The 14,084-nt window shown below is 39.2% G+C and overlaps 1 protein-coding gene across 4 annotated transcripts in view; it reads right to left on the bottom strand.

Moving 5' to 3' along the window:
• Positions 1 to 14,084, bottom strand: part of LOC138763332 (soluble lamin-associated protein of 75 kDa-like) — a 136,612-nt gene that overhangs the window by 14,746 nt on the left and 107,782 nt on the right. For all 4 annotated transcript variants that reach the window (XM_069937321.1, XM_069937294.1, XM_069937303.1 and 1 more), the window contains exons 9-11: positions 12,172 to 12,226; positions 3,059 to 3,191; positions 1,969 to 2,119 (exon numbers count right to left, since the gene is read on the bottom strand). In XM_069937321.1, coding sequence (XP_069793422.1) covers positions 1,969 to 2,119; positions 3,059 to 3,191; positions 12,172 to 12,226 — 339 coding nt within the window. The remainder of the gene's footprint in view (positions 1 to 1,968; positions 2,120 to 3,058; positions 3,192 to 12,171; positions 12,227 to 14,084) is intronic.

A 14,084-nucleotide genomic window follows, 5' to 3' on the forward strand; every position in this document is an offset into this window, starting at 1 on the left:
TACCATGGGTTTTAACTTTGTCCCATCAGCCATGCACGATAATTTTGCTTTTGTGGCCTGTACTTCTGGTCTGCACAGTTTTAATACCTTTCTATTACACTGTTCTATTGCTTATCATGTCAAAATTCATGGGGGCTTCGTCCATGTTTCGATATTTCCCAATGTAAACTGTTTTTTCTGCCGGTTCCATATAATAAACTGGTGAAAATTTACAACTTTATGATCAAGATCTTTTGGAAGTTTCTGTGCAATTATTGTTTTTTGGCGTAATACCAGATTTTTCCTGTTCATGAAACAATTGCACCAACCTACTGTCGTGTCAAGATCATCACTGAGGTCTGGGTGCAACTTGGCCCACTGCAGTCCAAATGTTCTAATTTTATTTCGGGTGACTATGTAGCCATCTTGCCTCTGTTCACATACCCATTCTGCAATGCGATTTTCCAACTCTGGCCAACGAGTGATTCCTTTTCTCAAAGAACTTTGCCTTTTTGGTATTTTTCTTAAAGTCTCTTCTTACTTCCTCCAATCTCTTGTACCTAATCTCTCATGGACATCAAATTTTCCTGCAGCACTGCAGTTGTTGGTTTTCTTGGCCATTTCTATCACTTTCAACTTTAAAGCTCACTTCATATTTTTGTTGTGTGCTTCGTTGTATCGATGGACCCTCCATAATAGCAATCACCTCCAGCCACGCCCAGCAGATCTATCGGGGTCGTCGTATACAACGGTCTCAGGCATCGCGAGCTTTGGAGGTCAACTTATATGCCAGTCAACAGGGCACCTCAGGCAGCCAGAAAATTGGGGTCGCCATTTGCTGGATATACCATAAAACCCTTAAAATGATGCTGAAAAAACGAGGGAGGTCAACTTATATGCCAGTCGACTTGTACACCGAAATATATGGAAGATGTGGCAAAGTTGTTTCCCATGATAGGGGAATCTAGGACATGGGAGCACAACCGAGAATTGAATCATTTAAAAGAAATGTGGTTGCTGTACACAGCTGTGGAGGCCAAGTCATTGGGTGTATTTGATAGGTATCTGAGTAGTCAGGGATTCAAAGGTTATGGGGAGAAAACAGGGGAATGGGACTGAGTGGGGAAATTGGATCAGCTCATAATGGAATGGCAGAGCTGACCCAATGGGGAGAATGGCCTGCTTCTGCTCCTGTATCTATGGTATTATGATCATTACTCAAGTACAATCTATAAACGTAATGAAAATCTGACTGCAGTTTCCCAGTTACAAAAAAAAACAAGATAAACAATATACAAGAGGAAAAGCAACTAAATATTTAGTTGGAAATAAGTCTCAATGGAAAAGAAATGCTGAATCAGCATTGAAGACACATCTGGTGGTCTTTGAAGTAGCATTATGATAAGGTTAGTACAAGAAGTTCAAGGGCTTCATAACATTTGGGAAAAAAGGTAAATGGATAAAAGTTTCAAGGTGTGCAGAGTGGTAGAAGCCTGGAATTTTTTGTTGTGGAAATACAAATTGATTGCAATATTGACAGTGAAAAGTTATAAAAATTGGGTGTATGAGGGGGGCTGTGGGTGGCATGGGCTCATGAGCTAGAAGGGCCTGTTACTGTGTTGTATTTCTAAATTTAAAAAAAAAACTATCTGATCCTACAACTAAACTGGTGAAAATCTTTAGTACCTTCTCATTCAAGAAAATGCAAAAACTCCCAACTACTTAGAAGAAAGTGACATTGAATTTTGAACTTCAACAAATTTAGATTCATCCTTGCAGAAAGTACGATTGGTGAAAACATTAGCAAATCTAGCCGACTGGTACTTACTGAATTATGCAATCTATGCTCTCTACTATACCTTTTCAACAACTTTTGCCGAGAAAAAAGATTGCAACTCTATCATGAATGGTTGATGCCATGTGCCTCAACTCCCTCTCCGAAGAATCTGGTCCTTACAGCTCCTATCCTCTTGATAACACACCAATTACCTCATCACCATCCTGTTCCAGAACTTTAATATGATAAAGCCCAACATCACTTGCTTCTTGTACTTCTATACAATCCTTTGAAATGGTGTTTGTTCCCTGGTTTTCAGTTGTTTGCAAGGCCTCTTCTGTTTCATCTGCTGTAGCTTCAGAACTGAAAAACATACATTTTGTGTCTCAAGATAGATGGCAAAATAAGTTGCTTTAACATTTTTATAAGTGCTACACATCATCAAACTAACATTCTCATTGGTATCAACTAATGCAAGAGGGATCCTGAATTCTGAAATCAAACATCAATGGAGTTCACATCCCAGTCTCACAACCCTGGAGGGGAAACACTATTTTTAGATAGTTCCACCTGGCACCACTTGTATATGAGAAATAAGAGAGAATAGATAAAGGGAAGTAAAGAACAATACATTCATAATTTTAACACTGAGGGATTTCTCTGGATGAGCAACACTGAAATAAGCACGCTTTTTCTTTCTTACAGATCCTCCCAATTTGTTGATCTCACTAGAATTCACTTATCTGATTACTCCAGTCCCTACTGTGAAAAGGAAAGGCTAAGTTTGGACTACAAGAAGATCATCAGATTTTTTTTTTGAACTATTAAATAGCATTTGTCCAAAGTGAATTGTAAAGAACAGATCAAAACTAGAGGGAACTAAAAAGTGTGAATTGATTAGATGTTATTTCATCACAAATAAATCTTTTCTTAACTGGTCAAGAGGTCTTTTTAAAAAGTTGAATGTCCAGGTTTATTTTTTCTGTTAAAACAGCGAAGTCCATTATCTGATTTAAATTTAAAAAAAAAATGAAAAGTACAATTTTGAATCTGTATGAAATTTAAAAAATATATCAAACTTGATTTTTATTGTCAAGTGGGGAGTTGAATATAGAAATTTACGACCACTTTAGTAGAAAACACTGGAAAAACTCAGCAAATCAGGCAACATCTCTGTTTCTCTTTCTGAATTCATGTTTCAGTCTGAAGATTTTGATCTTGAATGAAAGGATTTTAACCCGAAACTCTATTCCTCCATTGTCCTTATACAAAATAACTGAGCTGCATTGAACATGCAAATACCTGTTTTGTTCATCTTTAGGCTCTTCTTCACTAGTTAAACATCTTTGATCCAACTCAACGTGCCTCGTCTCAGCTTTAGGATGTTTGGATTGAACACTTCTTCCCCGTTTAGAAACAGGTGGCCTTGTTAGCTCTGGATGCCAAAATAAGTAAATAAAATATATAGAGGCCTTGCAAGAAGCATTTACCTCATAAGCAACAACCTATTAAAGATCCAAATTCCCTTCCAAGTAACATGGAAAACTAAAAACATGTTTCTTTTGGTGTCAATAATTCACAAGATTTATTTTGCATACCAATGCTCTTTCAGGAATGACTCATCAGTACAAGAATTTTGAAAGCTCTTCTTCAGTAATTCTGCATCAGTATCAACTGCTCCAAAGTTATTTTAACTCTGGTCTCAAGGCATTGTGGCCATCACCAAAACATGGCTGAATGAGGAATGTGATTGGGAACTGAATGTATAGGGTTACACCTTGTAATGGCATTACCTGATGGTAAACAATGCTATTAAATCACTTAACAGAAGGGACATAGGAACAGAAATTATGGAACCTTTATGGGTTGAAATAAGAAATGGCAAGGGTAAAAATACCTTACTAGCTGTAATTATACAGGCCCCCTAAACAATAGCCGGGATGTGGACTGTGAGATGCAACTGGAATTAGAAAAAGCACGTCAGAAGGAGAATAGCAAGATAATTATGGGAGATTTTAATATGTAAGGGGATTAGGAATATCAGGAAGGTACAGGATCTCAAGAGAAAGAGTTTATAGAACGCCTAAAGGATGGCTTTTTGGAACCGCTAGTCCATCAGCTCACTAGAGGATTGAAGGTTTTGGATTGGGTGATGTGTAATGAACCTGAGGTGATTAGGGATTTAAAGGCTGTGGAGCCCTTAGGAAGTAGTGATCACAACAAGATAGAGTTCAGCTTCCAATTTGAAATGGAAAAAATATTATCAGGTGTGTCGATATTTCAGTGGAACAAAGGCAATTACAGTGGTATGAGAGAGGAACTGGCCCATTGACTGGAAAAGTAAGCTAGATGGGGGAACAACAGAACAGAAATAAAGAAAGCACAGGATAGATATTTTCCAAGGAAAAGGAAAATTAGGAATGGTAAAATTATGCAGATATTGCCAACAAGAGAGGTTAAGCTAAAACAAAAGCAAAAGGGAGGACATACAGGATAGCAAAAATTATTGGAAAAGCAGAGGACTGGGAAATTTTTAAAAACAGAGAGACAAAGAAAGTCATTAAGAAAGAAAAGATGAATTATGAAATGAAATTGGCTAATAAGATACAAAAGGATACTAAGAGTTTCTTCAAATATATAAAAAGTAAAAGAGACAAGGGTTGATATTGGGCCGATTGAAAATGAAGCTGGAGAAATTATAATGGGTAACAAAGAGATGGCAGAGGAACTAAATGGATATTTTGCATCAGTCTTCACTGTGGAGGACATCAGCAATATACCTGATATTCAAAGGTCTCCGGGAATAGAATTAAGTACAATCAGGATTATAAGAGAGATAGTGCTTAGTAAGATGAAGAGTCTAAAAGTAGATAAGTCTCCGGGACTGGATGAGGTGCACCCATGGGTTCTGAAGGAGGTGGCCTTGGAGATTGTAGAGGCATTGGAATTGATTTTCTGGAAATCAATAGACTCATGTATGATTCCAGAGGATTGGAAGGTCGCAGAAAGGAGGGAGGCAGAAAAAGTGACAAGGGTTGATATTGGGCCGACTGAAAATCTAATAGGCCTATTAATTTGACTTTGGTAATTGGATATTGGAATCAATCCTCAAGGACAAGGTTATGCAATACCTTGAGATGCACGGCATAATAGGTCCAAGCCAGCATGGTTTCATGAAGGGAAGTTCCTGCCTGACCAACCTAATGGAATTTTTTGAGGAAATCTCAAGGAGGGTGGACAAGGGAGAGGCTGTGGATGTAATGTATTTCGATTTTCAAAAGGCTTTCGATAAGGTGCCGCATAAAAGGCTGCTTAATAAGATGAGAGCATGTGGAATTACCAGAAAAATAATAGATTGGTTCCTGCCTAATAGATATTGCTCTACCCAAAGGATGGGAATAAAGGGATCCTATTCTGGTTGGATGCTAGTTATTAGTGGTGTTCCGCAAGAGTCGGTGTTGGGGCTGGTTCATTTTACAATGTATATTGATGATTTAGATTGTGGATTAAATGGTTATGTGGCAAAGTTTGCAGATGATTCTAAGATAGGTGGTCGAGTATGCAATGTCGAAGAAATTGAAAGCTTGCAGAGAGACTTGGATAGCTTAGGAGAATAGGAGAAGAAATGGCAGATGTAATATAATGTTGAGAAATGTATGGTTGTGCATTATGGTAGAGGAAATAAACGGTTGCATTATTATTTGGATATGAAGAAAATTCAAATCTCAGAAGTACAAAGGGACTTGGGGGTTCTTGTGCAGGATATCCTGAAATTGTTGGATCAGCGGTAAAGAAGGTGAATGCTATGTTGGCATTCATTTCAAAGGGAATTGTGTATAAGAATAAAGACTTGTTGATGTGACTCCATTGGGCGCTGGTGAGACCTCATTTTGAGTACTGGGTATAGTTTTGGGCCCCATATCTTAGAAAGGATATAGTATGGTTTGAGAGGGTACAGAGAAGATTTACCAGAATTATTCCAGAAACGAGAAGGCTAACATATGAGGAATGCCTAGCGGCTCTTGGATGGACTCTATTCATTAAAATATAGAAGAATGAGAGGGGATCTCATAGAAACATTTTGAATAATGAATGGATTGGACAGAGTAGATGCAAATAAGATGTTACCCCTGCTGGGTGATTCCAGGACAAGAGGGCACAGTCTTAGAATTAAAAAGTACCAATTTACAACAGAAATTAGGAGAAATGTCTTTTGCCAGAGGGTAGTGGATTTATGGAATTTGTTGTCACATGCAGCTGTGGAGGCAGGATCTTTAGGGAATTTAAAGGGAAAAATGATAGGTATCTAATTAGTCAGGGTATCATGGGATACGGGGACAAGGCCAGAATTTGGAACTAGATGCAAGAACAGTTTAGCAAGAACAGGAAGGTTTCATAGTGCAGACTCGATGGACCAAATGTTTCTGTTCATTTTTCTTGTGATCTTGTGAGTACTATCTTGAATTCTTCCACTATCAGATTATAGCTTTCCTAAGTGGGATTAAAGGGTTGGGTAGACAAAGCGGGATTGCAATACAAGTGAAGCACAATAGACTGCAGACACTGTGATTGTAATAAACACACTGAAATGCTGGAGAACTCAGCCGGACTTTTCAACATCTATAGGAGACAAAGATATATTGCTAACATTTCAGGCCTAAGCCCTTCTTCAAGGAAATATCAGAAAAGGCAGAATTAGAATATATCAGGAAGTTTCAAACAATGAGGGAGGAATCCAGACCAACATAAGGTATTAATTGGATATGATAAGGGACTAGGTGAGAATTTATCATGTCTGAGCAAAAAGAGACAGGGAAAGGAGAGACGACAGGGCAAAGGAGGTGGGGTTTTTTTTTAAATAAAACCCAGAGAAGACTATATTAATGCCATCCAGTTGGAGGGTGCTTAGTCGGGTGTTCCTCCAATTTACGGGTGGTCTCAGTCTGGTAGTATGAGACCATGGACAGATACGTTTGCAAGGGAATGAGATGGAGAATTGAAATGGGTGGCCACTGGGAGATCCACACTATTATGATGGACAGGGCCGAGGTGCACAACAAAGCAATCTCCAAATCTGTGTCCAGTCTCTCCGATGTAGAGTAGACCATGACCGGCTGAGTTCCTCCAGCATTTTGGTATTTACACTACAGGGATTGTAATATAACAGGATCATGGAGCTGGGAAATAAAACGTGAAGGACAAGAGAGAGGAAAGAGGGGTCATAGATTATGCAATAGCAGACAGATTGGTGTTGAGGGAAGAGAACTAGCTCTTATCTCAAATCTGCCTGAGTAAACTGGAAAATGTGTGAAGAACCAATGTATAGAGGATGTGGCTGATGAGCTATGGGGGAAAACTGAGAATGGTGGAAAAAATTATACAGGTACACAATCCTTTATCCGGAACCGTAGGGGGACAGTGTGTTCCGAATTTCAGATTTTTCTGGATTTTGGAAAGCCCATCTGAATTGTGCTGCCATATCCACCCCCACCCCCTTCCAGTCGCCCTGCCGTCTCCCCCAACCCCAACCCCCCCTCGCCCAGCCCGACTCGCGCTGCCGCCTCTCTCCCCACTTGCCGGATTTTGGATCTTTCCAGATTTTAGATGTCCGGATAAAGGATTGTGTACCTGTGTGTGTATATATATATATAATATATATATATATATATGTAGGCAAAAAACATTTTTAAAATTCAAAATAGAGTTTCTGACTGTCAGGAAACTGATCTACCAAAAAAATTCGTCTGAGACATGACATCACAAGTTGAAAAAAGTTGAAATTTTTTTACCCACCATACTCAAGTGGGATGGGGGTGGGGGTCTGATGCGTGGTTAGCGCCATTTTGAATCAATGGAGCCCTTGTGTACTGTTCAAAGAGACAACTCTGTTGTTGCATTTGTATACAGAAGCCCTTTTCACACTTGCAAGTGGTTCCAGGAATTAAAACAGCCAATCGACCTAAAAAGGGTCTAGTGTGGAATGAATATAGACTCAATGCTGGCATGAAACGACATCATCTCACACCAGAGATAGACTGCCTCGACCCTTAGTGCAATCCCCGGCATCTGCAGACACCAGTATTGCAATCAGGCAAGTGTAGAACTGGCAAATTGCATTCTAGGACAGAAATGACCCAAGTTTTTGCGTGAGTACAGGAACGTGAAAGTTGTAGTGGGGGAGGGAAGGAAGGAGGGAGGGAGACAGAGGTAGCAATAGTAGGCAATTTATAAATAGCATGGGAATGTTGTCAGCACCATCAAGCACAATTTATAAAGATCATGGGGAAAAATGATGATGGACCTACTCTCCCAGAATTCAATGCAGCAGAGAAACCCCTCCTTGAGTGTTCTGTGCATGCAGCTGTGCATACAGTCCTTCCTCTGCTGCACAGAATTCTGGGAGAGCAGGTCTGCCATTGCTTTTCCCCCAGGGTCTTTATAAATTGTGCGTGATTGCCCTATCAACTTTCCCACGCTCTTTATAAATTGTCTGCTATTGCTATTTATTGCTAGCACTTTCCCACTGTCCCTTATAAATGTTTATATAGGTCGACACAACAACAATGGGTGGAAGAGCTCATACTGTGCTGGACATAAAGCTTAATTATGTTACAATTAGGCATGATTAATTTTGTTCAAATATAAGATCATATACATTGTTCAGGATTTAGGGCAGGTTCACCATCGCTCGATGCGTCACCTAACCCTGGGGATGGCTCCTTGCGAGAGTGAATGTGGGCAGTGTCTCAGTTAAAAGAGGTCGTATGAACAGCAAAAACGCCATGGGTCAATGAATGGCCGATTTAGTGGGATGCAAGTGTAAAAGGGGCTAGAGACACTTTTTTGGGGGGGTAAGAATTAAACATTATTTTATTATCTCATGCTTGAAAAACCTTCTGTTGTTATTTGTTGTTGTTTAACCGTGGATACAAGTGTTCTCCTGATGCTACTGGCTTATCCAAAAAATCCGGATAATAGAAATAGATCAGGTCCCAAGCATTTCAGATAATCAGAAATGACCTGTACTTTGCAAAGCTTCACTTATGACTATAGCAAATTATGAAATGTATCACTAAAATGTTTGAAGATTTCCTGGCGGTGAGGCCATAACAAATGCAAGGTCCAAATATATAATATTGTGAAGCCTTCTCTTTCTCAAATAAAAGCTGAAGTTTCACAGCTTCTGCCTCAAACAAATCTCGATTAAATGCAGATCCTTTAATTTACCTCAAGAGTTCTCATCAGTGATTCTCAATGGAGTTTATATCCCCCCCTTCAATGCCGATTACAAGCAGTACTTGCAAAGCTGCATGATGTAGTCAGTAAATAAGAGACAACATGTAGTGTCTTTAACCAGACCTGACTCAAGAAAACCCTGCCCAATTACCACCAGCACAAACCTGAACTAGAAGTCCCAGCACACTTGATCACTGCTTCACCAAAGTCCGCATTTTGGCAAATCAGATCACCTGGCTGTGCTCCTTCTGCCTGCATATAGACAGAGCTGAAAGAGGCTCCAGAGATCCGGAACAGTCAGATGGTGGTCACAGGAAGTTGAAGAACAGTTACAGGATGGCCTCAAGTCAGTGGATTGGCAAGTATTCAAGAAGTCTGTTGAGGATCTGAATGATTGCAACTGAGTCGTAACAGACTTTATCAAAACAGCTGTTGACAAGTGTGTTCCCCACCCCACCCCACTCCCAAATCATTCAAGGTTTACCAGAGCCAGAAGCCCTGGATGAACAAAAAATTCAGAAACCTGCTGAGAGCCAGATCACAGGCATTCAGGTCTGGAAATCCAGAACACTACACAAGGAGCAGGTATGACCAATGAAAAGCCATCTCCTGGGCAATTCCAGATGAAAATGGAAACAACGAAGGATACCCAACTAAATGACATAACCTGCTACAAAATCAAATCCACTACAGCAGGAGACATCAAAGCACAACTCCCAGATGAATTTGATGCTTTCTACACCTGATTTGACGACCAGAATAAGAAAGAGCCACTGCGCACCCTCATGTCCCCTGATTATCCTCTACTGTCAGTATCAGAGGACAAAAGTGCAGCCTGCCTTCAGGGGAGAGAAGCCAAGGAAAACATCTGATCCAGACAGAGTGGCCAACCAAGTATGGAAAACTTGTGCTGACTAACTTGCTAATGAATTCATTGATATCTTCAACACCTCAGTCCAGCTTGGCATTGTACCCACATATTTCAAACAAGCCTTAATTCTACCTGTGCCCAAGAAGAGTGTGGTAACCTGCCTGAATGGTTACTGACCAATGGCATTCATATCCACAGTGATGAAGTATTTTGAGTGGCTGGTGTTGAAGCACATCAGCTCTTGTCGGAGCAGTGACATGAATCCTTTCCAATTTGCCTACTATAGCAACATGAGAGCTCAATGGCTCTACACAAAGCCCTGGAACACTTGAACAGCAAAGAAGCATACATCAGGATACTCTTTATCAACTACAGTTCGACATTCAATGTCATCTCCTAAAAACTGGTCAGCAAACTCCAAGACCTGAACTTGCTCACCTCTAGAACCCAGAGGATTGTTAAAAACATGTATATAGAGCTACCTAGTGCAGAGAGTGCAAGACTGGATCTCCTATTAGGGAACAAGACAGAACAAGTGACAGAAATAAGTGTAGGGAAACATTTTGGGTCCAGTGATCATAATGCAATTAGTTTCAAGTTAATTATGGATAAGGATAGACCAGATTCTAGAGTTGAGTTTCTAAACTGGAGAAAGGCAAATTTTGAGGAAATGAGAAAGGATTTAGAAAGTGTGCATTGGGACAAGTTGTTTTCTGGTTTGGATGCGTTTGGTTAGTGGAGAACTTTCAAAGTCGTATGTTTGTATGTTCCTGTCAGGATTAAAACCAAAGTTAACAGTCATGGGGATCCTTGGTTTTCAAGGGATATTTTCAAGGGATTTGGTCAAGAGAGATGTGTATTGCAGACAGACAACAAGGAGCAAATAATGTACTTGAGAAGTATAAAAAATGCAAAAAAAAATTTAAGCAAATCAGGGGGGGGTGGGGAGAAGCCAAAAGACACGAGGTTGCTTTGGCAGACAATGTCAAAGAAAATCCCAAAGGTTTCTACAGAAATATTAATAGTAAGAGGAAAGCAAGGGACAAAATTTATCCCCTCAAAGATCAGAGTGGTCAACTATGTATGGAGCCAAAAGAGAAGGGAGATCTTAATTTTCTTTTTGCATCAGTATTTACTCAGGAAATTGGCACAGAATCTAGGGAAGTAAAAAAAAACAAGCAGTGAGATAACGTAGCAGCCGTAGCCTATACATAAAGAGGTGCTTGCTGTTTTAAAGCAAATACGGGTGTATAAATCCCCAGGGCCTGACAATCTGTGCTATATGTGATTCATAAAATTCAAAAAAAGTCTGACCTGCATTAATTTTCAAATGCAACCTACACAATTTGTCATTGCTTGAACAATTTGCACTTTATAGAAGACCATGCTCAGCAGTGCCTCTCAAATCTCACAATTAAGCTTCCAATTTTAGTAAACATTTTGGGTAATAATCTAAATTGTTTAATTCATTTGAGCAATAATTTAAACTGTTTAATCCATTGACTGTAACCCCGTTCCCTCAGAAAATGGTATAATACAAGACAATCTCCATCAGAACCTTCTGCCATCAGATTCCTGAATGAACAATGAACCTTACTTTGTCATTTTCTTTATCTTGCACTATTTTTTATTTATTTGATATGGTGATTCATATAAAGTTGTTTGCTGCTGCAAAACAATGTACTTTATTTCATTTTCACGATGATAAATACTGATGGTGAAAAAAAATCTAGATCCTTCAACCCCTCCACCATCGTATCAGACTCCTCAACAACAAACTCAAACAGGGACTCATTTAAAAACTTACTTGTACACTATTTTTTTTCCTTCTCTGTATTGCACAATTTGTTTACATTTGTACATTGTGTACAATTCTTTTAGCACTACCAATAAATGGTAATTCTACCTTGCCAGCAGAAAAAAAAACCTTCAGGGTTGTATGTGATATCATGTACGTACTCCAACAATAAATCTGAAATCAAATCGAAATTGAAATCAGATTCAGAAGTTTTCCAAATCAATAGTGGATTTTGGATGCAGATCACCATGCGAGATAATACACGAGCACCAGTGGTCTGTCTAACCGAGGTGTATGGCTGTGGCAGCAGTAAGAGAGCAGGAAACAGTTCATCCAATGGCTTACCCAGGAATAGCACATGCAATAAAGCGATCAGTATTTCACACAAGGAACTTTAAAAAAAGTTAATGGAATTTTTTCCCCCCATCCCAAATGGTTTCTAACAAGGCACCATTGTCCAGTCCAGCAATAGGCAAGTCATTTTGAATGTAGACATGTCCATTAACTCACCTTCTGAAATGATCGAAGAGGCTCCTAGCAATTCTTGGTTTGCAAGCGACTCCGTCTGGAGGAAAAAAATTTTGAACATCAATTTGTTTCATTGCCTATAAATTAACATAATTTAACATTTTTTCTTGTAGCTTATGTTTCCTCCTCCTACTGTACAACAAAATCAAAATTCTGTCTCTTTTTCATTCAAGCAATATAGGCTTTAAAGGATGATCCAGCATTTAATTCCCCATCCCTAAATAACATTGAGAATGTGGTGACCAGCCTTCTTGAACCGCCGTGTAGATATGTTGAGGTCTCTACAGGTCGGATGACAAGATAACATTAAGGTCAGCAAGGCTGAACTCTCCCGTGGAATCAGGGAGCCAGTCTGTCGTGCAGTCTGTCGTCCACTGGGCAGTACAATGGAATGGGATGCAGTACAGTACCTTTGGCCTACAATATTGTGCCAACCTACGTAAACCTACTCCAGAACAATCTAATTCGGGAGTCTTGCTGGCAGCAGATGGAGTAAGACGTTGAGGACATCGCTCCAACTTTTTTTGAATTTTTCCTTTTTTCTAACAGCCACCAAAGTTTAACTTTTCATTAGACTGGATCTCTCTGTAACAGTATTTTGTTTTATTCACAATGACATCGCCCAGAAGTGGAAAAACTTAACAGAAAGCTAAAAATGGTAACAATGGACAAACAGATGGAAACCCTACGAAAGATACTAAAGAAACTCTGCTATCAGTAGAAATAATTGTTGTACTTCTAGAAAAGATGCAATCTAAACTGGAAGATTTTTATGCTTAGAATCACTGTTCAGAGATTTTGAAATTGAACTGGCTGCCCTTAATTTGAACTCAAAGAAGCATAATGAACGGATCTCTGCATTGGAGCAGGGTGCAGTCGAGCGTGACCAAAGGCATGATGCTTTGGAGAAGATTTTAACTTTCACTATACAGCAAGTGGATAAGTAGAAAGAGAAAGTGATTGATTTGGAAAGTCAGAATCACAGATTGAATATGTGTATTATTGGTCTGCCTGAAGATAAAAAAAATCTGGCAATTTAATTATATTCCTTTCAAATTTTATGTTTGAGATATTTGAAGAAGATGTACTATAGAAGCCCCCTATTTTGGTCAGAGTACATCAAGCCTTAGGAGTGAAACCTTCCCCGGAGTTAAAGTCTTGACCATGATTCTGTTTCTGCATTACTTTCACACTGAGGCATTTATACTTCATGAAGCGCAACAGATATAAGGAATTTGAATTTCGCATTGTGGAGTACTACTGTCTTGAAGTTCTTAATGAGAGAGCACAATATAAAATAGTGATGGTCGAAATGTATAAACAAAAATTTCAATCTTCGTTATTGTTTCCTGCTCGTTTGAGAATTACGCCAAAAGAAAGTCCTTGTAACCCTCCTATTCCATTTTAATAGAATTGACTAATTTGACTGTGGGTGCTTTATCCTTGATGGATTTATTGGAGTCCTGAGATGAATTTCCTGCTAAAATGGACACTGTATGTTAACAGTTTCTGTTCGAGTTTGTGGTTTTCTGACAGAACGTCTTCTTGTTTTGCTATTTAATGTTGGATAGTCCCTGCTTGTTTTAACTATTTTACATTGGGAATTGATGTTTTCTTTTTGGAGCCAGGTCAGCTGGAGGCAATAGGGGTTGGAATGTTAGTTAGCATGCTATCCTACTATAGGTTAGTTTTTTTGGGTTGAGGGAGGGGGAGGCATATGTAGATTAGGTTTTTCTTTCTGGGCTGCCTTGGAATTCCAATCTTATCAGTTTAACTGTTTTGTTGCTTGATTCTTTCTGTGGTCTGTAGCTATCCCTTTGGACATTGTTTTCTCTTATTCAATATGCACTGTTCTGTAATACCTTCATTTTGTGTTCAGATATGATGGATGACAA

The sequence above is a fragment of the Narcine bancroftii genome, chromosome 1 (assembly GCF_036971445.1).
Source record: "Narcine bancroftii isolate sNarBan1 chromosome 1, sNarBan1.hap1, whole genome shotgun sequence".
Taxonomy (NCBI): domain Eukaryota; kingdom Metazoa; phylum Chordata; class Chondrichthyes; order Torpediniformes; family Narcinidae; genus Narcine; species Narcine bancroftii.